General features: G+C 53.0%; 1 protein-coding gene across 3 annotated transcripts in view; it reads right to left on the reverse strand.

Annotated features, from left to right (window-relative positions):
* The window catches only part of ATP9B (ATPase phospholipid transporting 9B (putative)), a 235,012-nt gene that overhangs the window by 56,495 nt on the left and 158,674 nt on the right, over positions 1-19,843 (reverse strand). For all 3 annotated transcript variants that reach the window (XM_080821146.1, XM_080821145.1, XM_080821147.1), the window contains 2 exons: positions 19,465-19,625; positions 3,655-3,797 (listed from right to left, as the gene is read on the reverse strand). In XM_080821146.1, coding sequence (XP_080677272.1) covers positions 3,655-3,797; positions 19,465-19,625 — 304 coding nt within the window. The remainder of the gene's footprint in view (positions 1-3,654; positions 3,798-19,464; positions 19,626-19,843) is intronic.

Below are 19,843 nucleotides of genomic sequence, written 5' to 3' on the forward strand. Positions count from 1 at the left end.
CCAGGCATGCTGGCGGCCTCCACCTGACTGTGCGAGAAGCTGGTTCTCAGAGAGTCGTTGGCACTGAGTCCTCCTATGTGCTTGCAGTGACGTGACAACTACACAACTCGTCCTTGACATCCTTCACCTGCGACTCGGTCGCTGTGGCCTTTACAAGCTGCCCTGGCAACACCCCTCCAGAACTCTCCTCGGGAGGCGGCAGCTGACCCGAAGACGGTGCCCGCCGCCGCACAGCCCCAGGCCGAGGACACACAGGGCTGCCATGGCGTGGGGCGCACCGGGCGCGCTTGGGAAGCGTCGTTTACCTTGTGATTTTACTGAGAAAGGTTCCGGAAAAGTTCTAGACCAAAAATTTTTAAAAATACTAAAAACATTGAAGACTCCACGTGGCTCCAACACTAGAAGCGGTGACAGGAGGTCCCTCCAACGACCTCTGGCACAAAAAGGCCTTTTGGAAAATGAAATGCGTAAGATTTTCTCTCACTCATGTATCTTATATTAATTTTCTGTAATTCTTTTCAAATCTCAGAAACCCAGATTATTTTTGCCTTGTCAGAACAGCAGAGTGAGACATGGGGAAAATGGGCTTTACTTTATGCCTCTGGGTAAAACCACTCACCCTCAGCCCGGATGGAACTCAGAATTCAGAGAAACGCGGAGGAGTTAGAAAATGATCCCATCACCACTGAAAGTGCAAAATGCAAAGTCAGCATTCTCAGGAGAAATAACGTCACGCGTCCTCCCTCCCTCACCGGCATCGCACACCGAGAGACACGGGGACAGGAGACAGACCTCCTGTCCTCATGGGCACTGTGCACTCGGTGATGAACAGCTCCTGTTCGTAAACTGACGTGAGAGCAGGCGTCACACGGGCGTGTTACGTGCAGACTTCGGTGGCCGTCTGGCGGCCGTCTGGTGCAGACAGGACGGCCGGCGGTGCCTGCTTGCAGACAAGCGCGCCGCGCAGCCCGGACGGGGGCAGGAAGGCAGCCCAGGCCTCCGAGGCGAGACGGCCCCAGACACTTTGGCTCCACATCAAACTGTGCGTCGTCACGGACCATTCCACGACTGACGTGTGGGACTGATAATCGCGTTTCTGATGTTGCGTTCAGTCGGGTCGCACTGTCTGAGACGATGCCGTGAACGTCCGTGTGTTGGCCTCCCGCTCGGATGCGCACGTGTCTCCTTGGGGACGGGAGCCGGGGAGGGGGTCCCCGTGGGCGGCGGCTGCCGAGGCTCGTCTGCCGGCGCGGAGCAGTGGCCGCCGGGGAACACGGCCAACGACGGGGCCGACAAGGTCGTGCGCCTCAGACAGGCCGGACCTGTCCACGCGGGGTGCCGCACGGAGATGCCATCCCGTCACTCAGCGAAGCCGCAGGTCCTCAAACTGGAAGACGCGTGTTCACACAGCCTCACACACGTTCCGCGTGCACTTACGTCCGACGACTACACATTTCGCTGCGATTCTAAGCGGCCTCTTTGGACGCAAGTGCCCGCACTGCTGCCGCTGGGTGGAAACGCGGTTTAATCCTGCCCCTGACTTCAGAGGCGTGACCGAGCCCCTGTAACCCGGGCCTCTCCTCAGGGCTCCTCTGGGCTTCGGAGCGAACGCGCACACTCGCGCGGTCCCGGGCGCGGCGGGCTTGCTCGTGCCGCGCGCGCTCCAGGCGCGCCCCCGCTCCTCGTCGCCGGCTGCTGGCACCCACGGTCCGGGCTGCCGAGCGCGGGGCCAGCGCGGCTGGGCTCCCGCGGCCGGTGGGCAGCCCGGCGGCCTCCAGTGCCGCCCTCCCCAGACCCGCGAGAGCTGTGAGTGCCCCGATTCTCCAGGACTCTCTTCTCTGGGGTCACCTGAGGAACTGTCTGGAGTTTGGGTTTGCTTCGCTCCGGCTTCTCCACAGAACAATCCCACCTGTCCCCAGAAATAACCCGCCTCTGTGGAGGCACTTCTGCTTGTCGTCCGCGCTGTCAGACGGTTTCTCTCCAAATCTTTTCCTGTCGGCTCAGTGAGGCTGGGAAAGGAGAGGCCTGAAGGCATTTTCACAGTCTGCCTTCCTGGTCCGAGCCCCCCGCTAATTTCAGACTGCTCCCGGCTCACAAGCATCACCTCACCACCTCGTGGGGACACGGACAGTCCCCAACGTGCCACAGTGACCAACCCCGACCACAACCAAGTGCCGCTGGGGTGCCCGGCTGGCTCAGTGGAGCGCGTGACACCTGGTCTCGGGGTTGTGGGTCCAAACCCCACATCGGCAATCGAGATTACTTCAATGAAAATTTAAAAACTCACTTTAAATTAAAACACAAAACAAAACAAAACAAAACGCTACCAGAAACTGGATACTGACTAAACTGTAGTACATCACTTCATCGTGACGGCAGGCTCTGGGCAAACCCGTATCTTCGTGCGGGGCCCGTGCTCGGTCCCTCCGGTGGCTTACGTCCTCTCTCACGCTTCTGTCAGGTCCGATCATCCTCACCCGCGTGCTTCCCTCCCCTCACGTCTATGCCCACGTCTCACACGCGCTCGTGCCACCGGGAGTGGGGCCTCTGCCCTTCGGGCTGCTCGACACACAGGGAGCTGCCCTGTTGCTCTGACCCGGGACCTGCCGCTTGGCCGGCTCTGACTTTCGGCAGGTGATTCCCTTGGTTCGCTCTTCGTCTGCGAATACGCGCCCCTTCTCTCGGGCGCAGAGCTTGTCGCGAATTCTTGTCGTGCTGCAACGGCCAGAGTGAGACGCGTGAAGCGAGTGTCGTCGGATCCCTGTTTCCTGACTGTGGTGACACTTTTCTAGCACTTCATTAAAAATAATGTTGAACTGCACGGAGACCTATCTCCTCCCGTCACACAAACTCTCACCACGCATCACCAGGAAGTGTTCTTCAAGGCGCATCGGCTCACCTGAGAGGGAGCACACGTGAGAAAGGGACAAGCAGAGCTAGACCCTTGCTGAGCGGACACGGGGCTCGACCTCACGACCCTGCGATCACGACCTGAGCTGAAATCAAGCATCGACACTCAACGGACTGAGCCACCCCGGTGCCCAAGAATCACCAGGCATTTAAGCCGTAGATGAAGAAATCAGGGAGGCTCTAGCCTGTTGCTAGGACGTTCACTGGTTCGGTTTACGTTTTATTCAGAATGTTACGGATTGACAAGGATTCACTGATGAAACAAATGAAAAATGAAATAAGGACAAACAAAATTTGGGGCATGGACCTGACGGTGGGGAGCCAGTGAGGCTCTCGAAGCGAGCGTTACTGTGCAACACCAAACGCACACACGTCTCGCTCCACCCCTGCACCGGCTCAGAGGCCTCGTCCTGTAACACACAGGCAAGCGGCGTTTGCTCTCAGGAGCCGCAGCTAATCCAACAAGGAGGCGGCAGCAGAGAATTAAAATGTACACGTGCGTCGTTTACAGCTGTAAGAACCGAACATCTTGCTAATTGTGATGATACCGCGCTTATCCAACGGTGAAGGTTAGTTGTGTGCCAGTGTCAGCAGAGTCAGGAGAACCGTAATCTGAATGACTTCACTGTGTCGCGCCACACGCGCGTACACGCACACACACACGCACGCACGCACGTGTCCCGGGGTGGCCTGCACTGGATGCTGGCGAGTGCACACAAAGGCAGCGCGAGGCAGCCGCAGTACCTGTTTTATCCGTGAGCAAGTACACCAGGCGCCCCAGCTCCTCGGGGATGGTGCTGGTCCGCACGACCGTGCCAGGGATGCTCTCGTCCTTCATGATCATCCAGCCGTACGCGGCTTTGCCCATGTCCAAGTTCACACGCAAACTGTCGAAGAAAACCCATCAGAGTCGTTAGTGGGGCCCAAATCCACGCGACACGTTTGTGCTCAAGCTTTCCCTACACACGTTGTTATCTTTAGCCTCATGTGAACTAAGTAGGAAATACTAGATTTCAGACTTTAAAATAAATGGATTTGTTGACACTTAAGCCAACAAACCTTCTAGGCCCCACACCATGTTTGTAAGCGATGGTATGCAGGCACCTCCCGGTCCCCCAGTGGAGCACGCGGAGGCAAACGCCGGAGGAGAAGGGGGCTGTGCGGAAGTGCCCCCGTTCACACAGGACAGATGGTGCGTGCGTGAGGGCATCAGGTGGCGTCCCACTCGGAACAGGTACTTGGAATGCATCCTGACCTTCCTCTGCTCATTTCATGAGAACAGGCCACGTCCCTGCAACGATGACATGCTGGGAAGAGGACTGGGCCCCTCAGAACGCCAGGCTTCCGAGACAGGGCAGGGACCTCCCTGAGGCCCCAGTCGGTGGCGTGGCCCGAGCAGGGTTGCACTGGGGCAGAGTGGCAGGGGGTGGGATCAGAGTCGGCGGAGGCAGAGCGTGGTGCAGAGCCCGGTTTCACCACTGGAGCGACACACGACACTGTACAAGGGGCTCCTCTGCGGCCCCCGCGGCACTGGCTGCCTGCCCTGCTCCCACCTTCGTACGTAAGAGCTCCAGCTTGCCTCTCGCTCACAGTCAGACCTAAGGCCATGCAGACATGCTTCCAATTCTAGAAAAAAGGTCTGTGGCGGATTCGATTTTCTCAAGAGGACAGCAGATGTGCTCTGTGGGTCACCTGCCCGACGGGGGGGAGCTGCTGACGGTCAACCGTTTTGACCGAAATGGCAATTCGTATGGGTCTGCCCACTAGGAAACGCGCCCTGGAGAGGTTACGTGGATGACTCCGAGTCAGCGGGGAGAGTCGAGTCTGCAGGCAAGTCCGAGGAAGTCAACTAGTCAGAGTGAGCTCCCACCTTAGAAACCCTCAGAGCTCTGCTGCTAGAAAGAAGAGTTCTAACCGGCAAGTACACGGACCTTGTAAACCAGCACCTCGCCGCGTCTTGGCTCCTTACTGTCCCGCTCCAGCCGGCCGCCACGCCATCAGGGAGGACAGACGCTGCGGGACGGCACCGCGCGCCAACACAGCGGCTGCTCGGCCTGGCCCCAGGACGGCTGGGCCACCGGGCGCAGTGGAGCGGGCTGGCTGCGAAGCCTGGGGCGAGCACGAGCACGGGGCACCCGGCTTGTGTGTGTGCAACCGCGGCACGGCACGCTCTCTCTGTGGGGCTGCAGCGAGGCACCCGGAGCGGCCGCGCGCTGAGAAGCCGGAGGCGTGTGGGTCTGCGGGAGGGAAAACAGCATCTCCCTAGACTCGTCCGTGACTCGGGCACCGGTGGCCAGGCAGACCCCCCGAAGCAGGGCAGGGAAGGGAGAGGCTCCATGGGCAGGCGCGGAGGCAGGCGGGCTGGGGGGTGCAGGGCGGGCTGGCGCTCCCTGTGGGGCCGGCGCGGTTGGCTCTGCAGGCTCGGAGGCCAACGCTGAGGAGGAACAGGACTCTTTCCTGTGGACTCTGGCCACGTTATTTCGGAAAACGTCGGCCCGCCTCTGCTACCCCAGGCACAAGGACGCCCCGGTCGGGGGCGCGCAGGACGTCTTCCCGAGGTCGCGGGGTGCCGCTGGGCCTGGGGTGGACTGGACGTCCAAGGAGCGCCGCCGGGCTCTCCCGAGGGCCTCTCTCTCCAACAGCGCGGGCACAGCTCAGGAAACCGCTGCTTCTGTCACCCAGCTGCGAGAACTTGTTTCACGAACTACTGGGTCACCAATAAACGCCAGTGGAGTATGTTCGGCGGACGGCACCTACCCTCAAGGCTGGTGAACAAGAGAATGCGGATAACCTTCAAGGAAAAACACAGTACAGGCGAGCTCTGTTTTTATAGCGAAAACGATCAAGGAAAACGTGTCTTGGACTGAGACTAATGCCACACGGGAAGCAGAAGCCTAGGTTTACACGCGTCCTGTATTTCGGTCAAGTGTTCGTACAACTTGCTTTTCAATGTTAAGAATCTCTAGAAGCTCAAACGTCAAGCAGTAAACTGACAGAGTCATTATAATTATCACCACTTTCGAGTAATGCTCTTACAGAATTTTAAAACTTAGACTTCTGGTCGACGAGTAAAGTACTTCACGGTAACATGACTTACGAACAAAACAACATCAGGCCTGCCATTTCGAGAATTACAGACGTGGTTTATACGGTAATGGAAACCGGTTATCTTCAGCTCACTTTGTTGCTAACCGACCAGCGACGGTTTTGTTACCAAGAGATCCATCCCGAATCAAGTGGAAAAGCTGTCTGCCATTTCAGACCGTCAAGTGCACAAGAAGGCGATCGCGACCCGCACTGTCCCACGAGGAAACCAAACCGGAGCCCCCGGACCCTGCGGACGGTCCAGAGAGTCGAGAAGGCGTGCCACAGCCGAGCGCGAGGCTGGCCGGGCAGCAGGCGCCTCACACGGGCTCGCTCCTGACCGAACAGTCCTGCCAGGCCTCCCCTCGCTGCAGGGAGATGTGTGGGGGAGGGGGGGAACCGGACGAACGTGAGGCTGTGATGGGGCAGGACCCCCATCGGGCCGTGTGCCGCCTGCCGCACGTTGACTGTCCCATAGGGGCTGCGGGGGGTGGCGCTTGGGCCCTGGCCGGGCCAGGCCCAGGCCTGCGGCACTCCTCGGGGACACGGCCACCCGAAAGGGCCTGCGCACACTCTGCCTGCCTGATGCTTGTGCTTGGGTCTTAATATGAGCAAAAGTCATTTTAATGAGAAGTTCTACAAAAGTAATCGAAACTTTTTCCGGTAAACCATCATCTATGGGAAATGGCACAGATGCCGTTTTATCTGAATTTCCCCCAGAGTTTTCCTTCTGTGACATCCTGAACCTCTCTTGTGGGGTGCAGAGCCTGACGTGGGGCCTGAACCTATGGCCCCGTGATCAAGACCCCAGCTGAGACAGCGAGTTGGACGCCCACTGAGTAAGCCATCCGGGCGCCCGTCCACCTCTTTCTGACACTCTGTGGATGGCAAGGGATGGCACCCAGGTCCTTGCCGGCTGAACTCCCAACGCTGTGCATGCAGAGGGCGACCATCTCTCTGCGAGGAGCTCGGACCTCCGCCCCGGGCTTCACACCGTGGTCTACAGACGACCTTCCCTCAGACTCGGCACAAACCCCTCTAAAGGAGTGTACGATGGTGGGTAACATTCCCACCTCCCCCTCTTCCGGTGCCAAACCAAATCCAACAAACACGTGTGCTATTCCTTGAGGAGGAGGAGACTCCGCATCGCAGCGGTGGATGGCGGCACCGCCCCTCACCTGAGCCGGGACCGCAGAGACACTCCAAGTTCGCTTCCCTCCCATTTCCTGTATCTCAGTAGCCGGCTCCCGACTCCCCAGTTCTCCGATCCCCCTTTCTAGGCTCCCTTGGGAAGCAGCATGGCTAACTGCATTTTAGAGGGTAAGGGTAGGTATGAGTTACACTGATCCTTCAACTCCAAAGTTACTAGTTCTATGATCTTGGACAAATGGCACAGTGGATCCCTCTGAGCCTCAGTCACGGCACCTGTAAAGTGCCAACGACTGGCAAGGTCACCGCGGGGACTGGCACTAGTGCGTAAGGGCAGGTTCCTGAATCATGTCACCGGAGCGGTTGATCCCTGGTCTCAACAGTCAGAGAAGGTTTTACACAAGAGATGGGCCCTGAGCTAAAACGGAGTGGACAGGGGTGCACCACTCGGGGAAGGCAGGTCATCAGCGAGGCCCCAGAGCTCAGCCAGTACAGACGGTCCGTCAGTGGAAGGCAGGGACATACACACCAAATACACCGAGAGTCCGTGGGAACTGCGACCCCCAGTGCACACAAAGACACACAGAACGGACAGCCCTGGGTCCTAAGAAACAGAAAATCTGCTACAGTATGAGCATAGTTGAAACCGGTATATGCAAAATTCTAGGTCACGTTATTAAGTCTCTGAATGGGCATGGGAGACCAGAGATCTGAAATAAAGTAGAAGTGAAGTTCCAGACCAACCGAAGCCAAGAAATCGCAGTGCAACACGGAGCCTCAGCCGCTGGGCAGGGGCCAGCGGGATGTCACGGGGCACGCCAGGGCCTGGGGCTCCCCAGAGGGCTCTGAGAACATGTCCTTGCTCCGAGCCGCACTCAGGGAGACCAGGGCACACCCAGAACGGTCCTCAGGGAAACCCACCTTCTCGCCTTCCATTCGGGGTGATGTCAGCCCAACCCCTCAGCATCCCCCCAATCAAGTATGAACCACAGGGTATCGGGGTGTGGCAACAAGGAAACTCAGGACCTCCCCCGTCAGACTTGTTTAGGCGTTTCCCTGCGGGGGTGGGGGGGGTGAACACGTGAAATACTGCACACGCGGGAGCGAGAGGACCGTGCGTGCGTGTGCGTGCATGTGCACTGACAGGCAAAACATTCCGTGTGTCAACAGTATAAAAACATTTGTGCGGCAGTGAGGTCACATATTTTCTGTGAATGCGTGAGAGGGATAAATACTCCTAGTAAAGGACCAGCCCTCCTCTGGTTTACAAGTAAGTACTAATCATATGCAATTTGCTATACCTTAAAATTGAACATCTCCAGTAGCCTAAGAATAAAGGAACGGCAAAGACACGTAAGATGCCAAATCAAGCACATAGTAGTTGTGTCAAAATATTAATAAGAAAGTGAACTGGGCAAAAACAGACCAGATGAAAAGGCTGAAGGCAGAAAATCAGATGCTTTTCAAGGCTAGAAAAGCTCAGCTCAGCTCTCCCCCCAGAGGGGACAGTGACCGCGACCACAGTGCAAGTGGGGCAGAGGAGAGGAGGGCTGGAAGGAGGCGTCCCCCAGTGCCCTCACAACAGTGCCCCTGCAGACCCACCCCCCACTCCGAGGACGGGCCAGGGCGCTGGGCCTCACGGATCCAGGCTACGCACCGTGAGGCAGTGCTGGGTGCTGGGAGCATCAGGCACTCTCAGGGGTTCTGAACTGGTTCACATAGAGTGTGTGATTACAGAGCATGAGCCCGAGGCCTCCAACACCGTCCGTGGGAGCCGGTGAGGAAGACGTGGCCGAAAAGACACGTAAGCAGAGTGGGCGGCGGGGGGACGACCGCGGAGGGCCCTGGCCTTCCTGCTGGAGCCACACCCAACGGGTTGCTGGGCTCATTTGCTTTGCACCTGTTTGACACATGAGCAAATTCCCCCTTTAACTTATGCGTCGGTTAAGAACTGCATCTGTAGATCCTTCATGAACAAGTACTACAGTCTGAGTGAAAGGTAAATGACATCAACATATCTGCAAACACGGAAGAGCTGCTCATTCTTATGCGGAAAGACGACACAAACTGCAACAAGATGAATGAAACGAGGGCCAGAAGGACAAGGGCCTGAAGAGGGACTCCGGCTGCTGGGGCCGTGGGTGCAACTCTACCCCCCGAGGGAACAGAAGAGACCGCCCGAGGCCACAGCAAGCATGAGGCGTCCTCAAGGCAAGAAGGCCAGCTCGCAGCCCCGGGCTCTAGAGCCCGAAGCCTCCACCTCCGGCACACACCAGCTCTCACGGGAAACGGTGAGGACAGTGTTCGGCTTTCTTGTAGCTTCTGACTCTGAAGTCGTTTTTAGACGCACAGAAGTAGCAAAACCAGGGGGGTTCCTGGGTGCTCCCCCAGTGGCGACACCTTTGGCCTGAGACACTCTCTCCCGGCAGAGCTGATGTTACGGCACGATTACGTCACACGCCTCGGCCACATTTTACACATACTCTTCTGCTTTCTGTGTTCCAAGGACAGGTTCGTGTCACGCCCTGTCACCATCACATTCAGACAGTTCCAAGAGGCTTGCACGCTCCTCAGGTTAACCCCCAACGGCAGCAGCTGCCCAAACCCCGAACCCTGGCAACCGCTGAATTGTCCATCATTATAATTTTCTAAGTTCAAGAATGTCCTATAAATGCCCAAGTTGTTCTATGTATCAAAACTTTATTCCTTTCTATTACCAGATAGTATTTATCGTACAGACAGACCACAGTTTATCTACATCATGTTATTTTAACGTCACCTACCGCACCCCCCCCCCAAGTTTGCCATTGCTATAGTTGTACACTGTTGTTAAAAGAAAGTCTGCTGCATTCTCAAGAATAAAGTTTATCACATTTGGGACCTGAAAATTTTACCTACCCTTGGAGAGTCCTGCTAACAAAGCTAATTAGAAAGTTTCATCCCAATCTATCTTTCTTTATGCAAAGCTGCAAGAAAGTTCTGTGATCTTGGGTAATGGCAGGTTATCCTATCTGAACTAATGCTCCCACTGAAAACAACAAGAAATACTGTATAAAATATTTTTCATATTTCTTAAAAGAAAGAACTGACTGGATAGTGAGGAATTTCCGGGTTGAACCTTCACCGGGTTCCACAAAGGTGAAGAAGTGCCAGTCAGCAGGCTCACTTTTCTCTCAACAGGCTGCGCGGAGGGGCAAGAGCAAAGACCGGACCATCAGCAGGTGGAGGCCCAACACGAGGCCCTTCTCGCCACGGGAGGCAGGGCTGTGAGGGGCTACGCCGTCACCCTGAGGGGGAAGCTGGAAAGCAAAGTACCTGCGTGCGCAGCTGGCAGCAGGCTCACGTGTTTCAGTGACTGTGACTCTCCGGTCTGGAGGAAGATGTTCTGAGGCACGTGGTACCATTACATTGCAGAGGCAAGTGTACGGTTTCCAGAAAAACAAAGCTCTCGTCTTTGACCTCACATTACTCCTATAATTAGCTTTTCAAATATAATTACCAAAGAAAATTCCCACAAATAAACCGAAAACAAAACAACAACAAACAGCACAGTGCTCAGGGAAACAGTGTACTCGTGTGACAGCCAGAGGGAAAAACAAGAGAAAAGGACTGACAAAAGCAGCAGATCCCACGCGAGACTGACACAGACTGTAAAACAAGGAAACATACAGAAAACTAGAAAGATATTTGCAAGGAACAGGCAAACACAAAGATGAATAAATCAATGTGATAAAGATAGCAAACAGAATTTCCTGGACCAAAAAGTATCAGTAACAGAAATTAAGAACTCCACTGGTTTGACAGCGGCCTAGACACGGCGGAAGATGAGATCAGCAACTTGGAAGGCGGGTCGCCGGAGAAGATACAGAGTGGGGGATGAGGACAGAAGGCGGAGAATAGGGAAGAAAAGGAGAAACAGAGTGGGTTAGGACGCCGAACAAATCTCACACTCATGTCCTCAAAAGAGAGGGGACAGAGCAGTATATAAGGAGACAACAACCCTGTTTTCTGGGATAGGAAAGGAGTGATTCACAGACTTGAGCAATGCACCAAATCCTAAGCATTATACGAAAAGCAGCTTCTATCCCCACACAGTGCGTCTGAGCAAAGAGCCCCAACAAGGAGTAGGTCGGAAAGCCACTGCAGGGTGGAGGGCACCAAGGAGCAGAGGCCCACAGATGCCTGCCGGTGGAGGCTGCAGCCAGAAGGCAACATGGGGCATGTGGGTGGAATGGTTTCACGAAGGAAAGCCTAACAGAAGTCTAGAGCGTCCCCAACAAAGCCAGAGTAAACAAAACAATACATTTCTGACAGAAGGAAAGTCACTCTTCATGAAAGGCCTGAGGTGTAAGAAGAAATGAAGAAATACACGATACACTGAAATGCACAGGGAATGTGCGAAACAACAGGATCTTTGGGACTTCAGAACGACTCGGATTAAAGGACATGACAAAAATGGCACAAGGTCAGAGGGGTGCAAGGAGGTAAACATTATCCTGAGACAATGTGTCAGGAACTGACTCCCTGTGGGTCTGAGAGAGAATAATGCTCTCAGGTCACAGGCTAACTACAGGAAGAACAAATACAGCTTAAAACCTTCCAAACTAGTGGAGAGAAAGTGGAATTATAAAAAATTGTAAGTAAAATGGTGAGACAGGAGGAAAATACAGAATAGGTAAGTCGTACTAAAAAAAACAAAATAAGATGGTAGATTTAAACCAGAAATACAACAGAATCACAATTAACTGCATAGGCAGCGTTTGTCAGAGTAGGTAAAAATTAAACGTAAGAGACACGCATACACACACACAGTGGGAAAGTGCAAAATGGAGCAAGACAAGCCAAGCACATTACACCCAGCAGGCATGCTACATGAGCATAACACAAAGTAGAATTTAACGCAAAAAGCTTTCCCAGAGGGGCGCCTGGGTGGCTCAGTGGGTTAAGGGTCCGACTCTTTCAGCTCTGGTCTCGTCAGAGGGTTATGGGGTCAAGTCCCACATCAGGCTCCGTGCTCAGGTGGAATCTGCTTGAGGATTCTCTCCCTCTGCCCCTCCCCCATTCTCTCTCTTCAATAACTCTTTAAGTAAAAAAGCTTTAGCAGAGATAAACTCACTTGATGATGAGAAAATGCTTAACTCAGCAAAAATACATAACAGTTTAAATCTGTATACATCTGATACCAAAGCCACAAAATATATAATTCCGGCAACAGAACTCCAGGGAGAACAGATTCCCAACACCAATGAGAGATTTCCACACGACACTTAGCAAGTGTGAGAGAAGGGAGAAAAGCTAGGTAGGGTGCAGAGAAACTAAAACACAAGATTAACAATCTCGGCCTAACAGATGTGCCCACATTCCAGCAATCTAGCACCCAGGTTAAGTCAACGAGACGTCCAGCCCTACAACGCATCTCAGCTAAGTCCATGCATCTGAAATGAAGGTATATTCTTTGAAACGACATAAAAAACCAAGTATGAACACCGATAATTAAAAAATGCAAATACACTTGCAATAACCACCGGTCAAAGAAGAAATCACAGTGGAAGCTAAAAGATATTCTGTACCTGACAGTAACAAAAACACCACTACAGAAACGTCTGGAATGTAGCCAAAGCAGTATTTCCGTGCGAATTTATAGCCTCAATGACATATATTCAGAATGGGGAAAAAAGGCTGAAAATTCTAGTAAGAGTTGGGCAAGGTTTCTATGGAGAAATTTTGTTAAACTTCAAGATACTGCAAGAGACCTGAAAAATTAAGAGAGATATTTTGGGGTGCCAGGGTGGCTCAGTTGGTTGAGCAGATGACTCATGATTTTGGCTCAGGTCATGACCTCAGGGTCATGGGATTGAGCCCTGTGTTGGGCTCCACGCTGAGCAGGGAGTCTGCTTAAGTATTCTCTCCCTCTGCACCACCCCCTCTTGCTCCCTCCCTCTCTCCCTCTAAAATAAATAAATCTTTTAAAAAAGATTTTATTTATTTATTTGACAGACAGAGATCACAAGTAGGCAGAGAGGCAGGTGGTGGGGGGGCGGGGAAGCAGGTTCCCCGCTGAGCAGGCAGCCCGATGTGGGACTCGATCCCAGGACCCTGGGATCATGACTCAAGCCAAAGGCAGAGACTCTAACCCACTGAGCCATCCAGGCGCCCGTAAAATAAATAAATCTTAAAAAAAAAAGGTGAGACATGCTAGATTCATGGCCTGGAAAATCTAATATTAAATGCAAACGGCCAGCGAGAACAAGGGCACTCCTGAAGAACACGACGAGGAAAGGCCCTGTTCTAGAAACCACTAACTCAGGACAAAGGGGTGAGAGTTCCAGCAGTTTGTTCTTTGCTCAGGAATAGACAACCCCCCAAGGGAACAGCACAGGAGACCCAAAGCAGCCTGTGCATGTCTGAGTCCTAGTGTACAACAGAGGAGCTCTAGGTCATTAGGGAACAGTCCTTCCGACATGGGATGCTGAGACAACTGGTGTGGAAAACAGTGATGCCTGAAGATCCTGCTTCATACTATTAAAAAAACCCATCACTTCCAGCGGTCAAGGACAACCCTGCTATGCTTTTAGAAGCTAATGCAGGAGGATAGCTCCATTGTCCGGAGAGTAGCTCCGAATGGCTTCCTAAACAACATATGGACAGTGACAACCAAGAGCAAAAAAGACTTAAAATCTGACTATGCAAGATTAATACTTTCTTATAACTGCACCAATTGTAAAAGTTCAAGCTACAGGTTGAGAAAGACTATCTATACAATGTGGGCCTGAGAAGAACACCCGTATCCTATGAACACCTACAAACTGCCCGGTAGGGCAGACTCCTCCAGGTCAGGAGAGCTGGGGACAGTCTTCTGTGACTGGCTGCTCCGTGCTCTGGGCCTGCACACCTGCGGCCGCTGGAATCTTCCTTTTCCCTGGTGGGCAGTACCAGCCTGCAGCTGGGCAGCTCTGTGAGCCCACCTCCTGCCTGTCGGATCTGGGGAGTCCGATGGGCTTCCCTCACTGTATCCTGTCTCTGTTCCTTCCAGCCCGAGCTGGCGGTGCTTCTGCTGAAACAGACTCTCAAAACCTCTGTGCGTCTCCTGTGCATGGCATGGGGATCCACACCCCCTGACAAAAGGCTCCACACAGATTTCCCTCGGATAACCCCATCCACTCCAGGCTCTGGCCGAGACGGGTGAGTCCATGAGTCACAACCGTAACCTCTTCAACAAAAAGCTGTCCAGGCACACCCTTGGCCCTCTTTCCTGTGCACGCTTTCCAAACCGTGCATTTTCGAGTGCGCGTATCTTTTGCAATCTGGACAGGCTGCAAATTTCTGCCGCCGCTGACTGGTTTCCTAGGTTGGAAACACTCTTTCCCCAGGCACTCCCCAAGCTGCTAAATGGAGAAGGAAGCCCTACTGCGAGAGTTAGCTTCTAGGTTCTGAAGCAAATTCTATACCCACATCATCTGACATTCTCAACACTCCGTTCTTACCGCGCAGTGCTCCGAGCACTGGGTACTCAGTCCTTCCGGCAGCTAAGTGGCAGAAGGGGGCCCCCACCAACTGCACGACTTTACACAAGATGGGCCCACGTGTTTCTCAGAAGGGACAGAGTCCTCACCGTCAGCACCTTTCTAGCACCATCACCCACGCATGGCCCATGAGGGTAGAAGGCCCCCGACCCGGCACCGACGGGACAGTTTTCTGAAGCTTCAGCTAGAACGTGACACCGCCCCTGAAAGCGTGTGGGGAGAAGAGCTGCGGGGCCGACACGCAGCTGCAAGCGCCTGGCCTGAGGGGCTCTGACTGGGCCCTGAGCAACTGTGATGGGGCGGGTTTTGTCATGAGTGACACAAACAATGCAGGGAACATGTATCCATTTCCATTACAAGACTTAAACCCTGTAATATTTTCCTTAAAAGACAAAGTAAAATATCAGGTGACTCAAAACTATTTTGTCAAGAAAAATTTCTAAGAGACAGCCTCAGTTTGTTAAATTTGAAAAGCCTTTTTATCAACCAATGAAACCAACCAACCAACCAGAAACAGACTCACCGACAGAGAACAAATGGGTGGTTACCACAGGAAAGGGGGCGGGGGACGGGTGAGCCAGGTGAAGGGGATTAACCAGTACAAGCCTCCAGTTAAAAAATAAGGGAGTCACGGGATGAAATGTAGAGCACCGGGAGCCTAGTCGGTAATAGTAATAGTGACCGTACGGTCACCAACTTACTGCAGGGAGCGTTGGGTAAGGTACACAGCTGTCCAATTGCTACACTGGACACCGGAAACTAATGTAACACTGTGTATCAACTGTATTTCCATTAAAAACACGGGTTAGGTCACTGGAAGAAAAAGCATTTAACCTTCCAAAATTGTGCACTTTGCAAAAAAGGAAATTTTTTAAATCTATCCTTTATTAAACTGAAAAGCATATTTACCAAATACTAGAATGTATTGTTAATCATATTTTAAGGAAACTTTGCAAAAAGAAAACAAACTTGGTTGAACTGCATGTAAACATGAATTCTGTACATCAGCATGCAATGCTTTTCCCATTCTACAGTTTTCATTTCTTCTGCTGAATTTGTCTGCTTGTGTCCTCAAACTGTGGAAACGATGCAAGGTCTCATGCTGAAGCAGGCGTGAGACATTCTGGAGCTAGACAGAGGTGGAGGTACAATTCTGTCTAGTAAGTCTCTCCACACTTGACTGAACACGTAAATAAAAAACTGTTGACTGGAAAACCAGAACAAGACAGATCTGCAGAAACAGTATGTTCCTCATTTTGTAAACAAACTTTTAAGAAGTCTGTACAGGCTAAATAAAAAAAGGTCTATGTGTAAATATTGGCATAGTTACATATACATAAATATGCACATTAATATTTATAAGTCTGTATATGTACACATTTCTGAAAAGCCTTATAGTCTTTACCAACAGTAAAATTGCAGAAAATACATATTTCTTTCCCTTGTTATTAGGTATTATCTAATTTTTTACTACAAATATATGTATACAACTGAAATACAAAAAAAAATGAAAATCAGTATCGGCTTAAAATTGCTTATAATGGGGGCATCTGTGTGGCTCAGTGGGTTAAGCCTCTGCCTTCATCTTGGGTCATGATCTCAGGGTCCTGGGATCAAGCCCCACGCCAGGAGCTCTGCTCAGCAGGGAGCCTGCTTCCTCCTCTCTCTCTGCCTGTCTCTCTGCCTACTTGTGATCTCTCTCTCTCTGTCAAATTATAGAAGAAAAAAAATCTTTAAAAATGCTTATAATGTATTATATCTCATAACCATAATTCATTTTTCTTGTTAATTTGATAAAAGGGAAAGTGTCAAGTCTTTTATACTGTCATGCTGAAGAAATTGGAGAGTCCATAGGAATAAAATATTTCATTGAAAAATACAAATAAAATTTCAGTGGTTTTCAATGGTTTCCAACAGTTAAATACAGAAGTGCCCTAGAGAAAAGGAACAGCGCCCCACTAGGCCTTTTGCACTGTATGACAGTCTCGAAAGGCACAACATAAAAACATGTTAAAATGGGCAAAAGCAACAGAAATGAAGAGAAACAAGATTAATGAAAGCAAAAAACCCCAAACTAAACCAAACCAAAACAAATTACTAAGAAAATACGTGTTTGCTCTGTGGCTATGGGAGTAGCAGACTTTCGCTGGCACTTGAAGGAGGAGGGCAGAAGAGTGTGCTAACAAGTTAACACGTGTGGCGCCAGTCACTATGGACACAGCCAGGCAAGGAGGGGCTCCCACGGGCAGTGGGGTCCACATGGGACAGTGTGGTTCCTGTTAGGCAGTGGTGTTCACACTGGGCAGGGAAGTTGGTTTACACCGGGCAGTGGGCTTGGTTCACACCGGGCAGGGGGCTTGGTTCACACCGGGCAGCGGGGTTGGGTTACACCGGGCAGCGGGGTTGGGTCACACCGGGCAGGGAGTTGGTTCACATGGGCAGCGGGGTTGGTTCACACCGGGCGAGGGGGCTGGTTCACACCAGGCAGGGGGGTTCGGTTCATGCCGGGCAGGGGGGTTGGTTCGGGCAGGGAGGGTTGGTTCACAGCAGGAAGGGGGGTTGGTTCACATTAGGTAGGGGGGCTGGTTCACACCAGGTAGGGGAGTGGTTCACACCAGGCAAGGGGGTAGTTCACACCGGGCGGGGGGGTTGGATCACACTGGGCGGGAGGGTTGGTTCACATTGGGCAGGGGGTTGGTTCACACTGGGCAGGGGGCTGTGTCACACCGGGCAGGGGCGCTCCCACTGGGCAGGAGGGTTGGTTGACACCACACAGGGGGCCCCCTGAGCTCACACCTTCCAGCACTAAGTGCTGCTGGTGCCTAGTGGGCTGTGTGTGGGGTGCTAGGCACGTGGCCCACTTTCCTGTGGGGAACTGCAGACAGAGTCCTTGCAGGCCCAGATTCGAGTCGGGAGGCTCCGCGGGGGAGCTGTGACACTCATTCAACACAGGAATGACATCAAGGTCCTTGATCTAGGGAGCAACAAAGTCAAGCCAAATCAGTAGACAAAATCTGCAGAAATGGGTGGTTGCGTGGGTGCTGAGGGTAAGGGAAGGAAGGCTTCCATGCTACTTCTGGGACACAGGCCCATGGGTGTACCACGTCTGCAGTGAACTCTGTGTTGTATTTACTGTAAAAGAGCGGGAGCACGAGCGACGCAGACTTATCACATTTGCAAACTGACTTTCCTTTGGGGCCATACTTTCCACATCCTTGCACTGAGAACGTGGTGCGTGTCGTGCACCAGGCCGGCCCTGCCGGGGTGGCAGGAAACCGAGCAGAGGCACTCTGTGCCAGGTTCCACGCACGCATCTGGCCTACAACTGCATCCATGTCCCCGCAGGACGCCAGGCGACATGCTCGGTGCAGGTCGGGTTGTGGCGGGGGGGACTGTGACTAGGCCTTCGGGCCGATACCGACCAGGACAGTCTCAGCCGAAAGGGTCAGTTCTGGGATGACTCATCAATAGCTCTAGTCTGCCCATTTCCACTTACCCAGTGAGTTTCTGGGGACAAAGATGTGTCACCAGAGCCCCCTGCTGGCACTCACTACGTGTCAATGGGATGACGATGACGCTGCACGACAGCTCGGCAGATTGTGTGCACACTCGCAGCTGCTCAGAACAGGGCAGGACCTCCGGAGCGGGTCCCTTCAGAAAGGGTGAGGGGAGCCCTCGGGCACGCCGTGCTCTGTTCTCAGCCCTGAGCCCGACGAGGCCCCTGTCCTCACGGAGCGGGTGAGCACAGAACCGCAGACAAGCAAGAGCAAAGAGCAGTGACCCGTGGGGACGGCAGCAGAATTAAAACAGGCTGATGGGACACCACATGGCCGGCCGGGGCCTCCCTGAGCACAGGGGCAGCCCTCCCCGGCCGAGAAGGGCCAAGCCCAGCGTGTGGTGTGGCGGTGGAGGGGGGACGCCGGGCTGGCGAGGCGGGCCGGCCACGGGCTGCACGCCGGGTGCTGTCATGGGCAGGGCGCCCGGGGACACGCTACAGCTCCGCTTCGGCGATGTCCGTAAGTGAGAACATCGCCTTCAGACAAACTTGTGGAGGAAGCTGGTCTGTAAAGACGCCTTCTCTTCAGACCGTTTCCAGCCCTGGGAGGAGAGCCCTAGCCTGTCTGCCTCTGTTCTGCGTCGCAGAAGACGCTGCATCCCGCTTCCCGCCTCCCACAGGGTTTATCGGGCTCTAACTGCCCACTCACGCCGAAGTCTCCAGCCGTACACATGAAGCATCTTCGAAAAGGTATTTGTGGAAATATTTTAGAGTGGACTCACATCTATCTGTACTGCAAATGTTAGCAGTTAAACTCAATGGACACCTAACATTAATCATTCATGTCCCGATGTCACGTAGGACGGGTTATCCTTCTGAGAAATCGTTTGTGGTAAAGACCGCCTTGCTCCTACGTTATCTCACTCGACAGACGCACCGGCCGGCTTCTGCCACCTGCCGTAGTGACACGTGTGGATCCAGTGGTCCGATCGTACTGGAAACAAAGTCTATCAGTGGTAAACAAAACCGTTCATGGTTTATCCAGAAACACCTCCCAATTCTTGAATATATTACCAAAACACTCACACAAGGAAAAAGCATCAGATGTCTAGATTACGCTAACAAAATGGATTTTGCCCCCCACGGTGTCTTCTACGGAAGCGCGCCTCATCGCCGTCACCGGCGCCCTCGGCTGCTCCCTCCGCGGCTGAGCGGGGTCTTCCTGCTCGCCGACAAAATAAATCCCAGTAAGTCATACTCAGCGAAACCGGCTCTTTGTTTTACCTTAATTCTTACACGTACCTGATGGGAATGATGTAGGAGAAGAGGAGGAGGAACCGAAACAGGTTGCGGTACCACGGGCCCACAAATCCTTGTAAGGTTACCATGACGACGGAGAGAGCGACTAGAGCCCCAAACAGTGCTTTGGTCAGCTGGTTGAGTTCAAGGTCCAGCAACCCAACCTGAAAGGGACACACAGAATTAGGGCATAACCATAACGTCCGCAGTGTTACAAACTGGGATACATGACAGTAACGAACGACATCCTCAAACTTCTCTGGTGCTGACCTTATCTACAACGAAACACACATTGGCATTAACTCTACTCTTCTCCGGAAAAGCTTCTTAGAGATTTAAGCAGAATTTCTGAAAGGGAGTCACGATCCACAGGGCATTTCCA

Source organism: Martes martes (genome assembly GCF_963455335.1).
Source record: "Martes martes genome assembly, chromosome: 13".
In the NCBI taxonomy this organism is placed as follows: Eukaryota; Metazoa; Chordata; class Mammalia; order Carnivora; family Mustelidae; genus Martes; species Martes martes.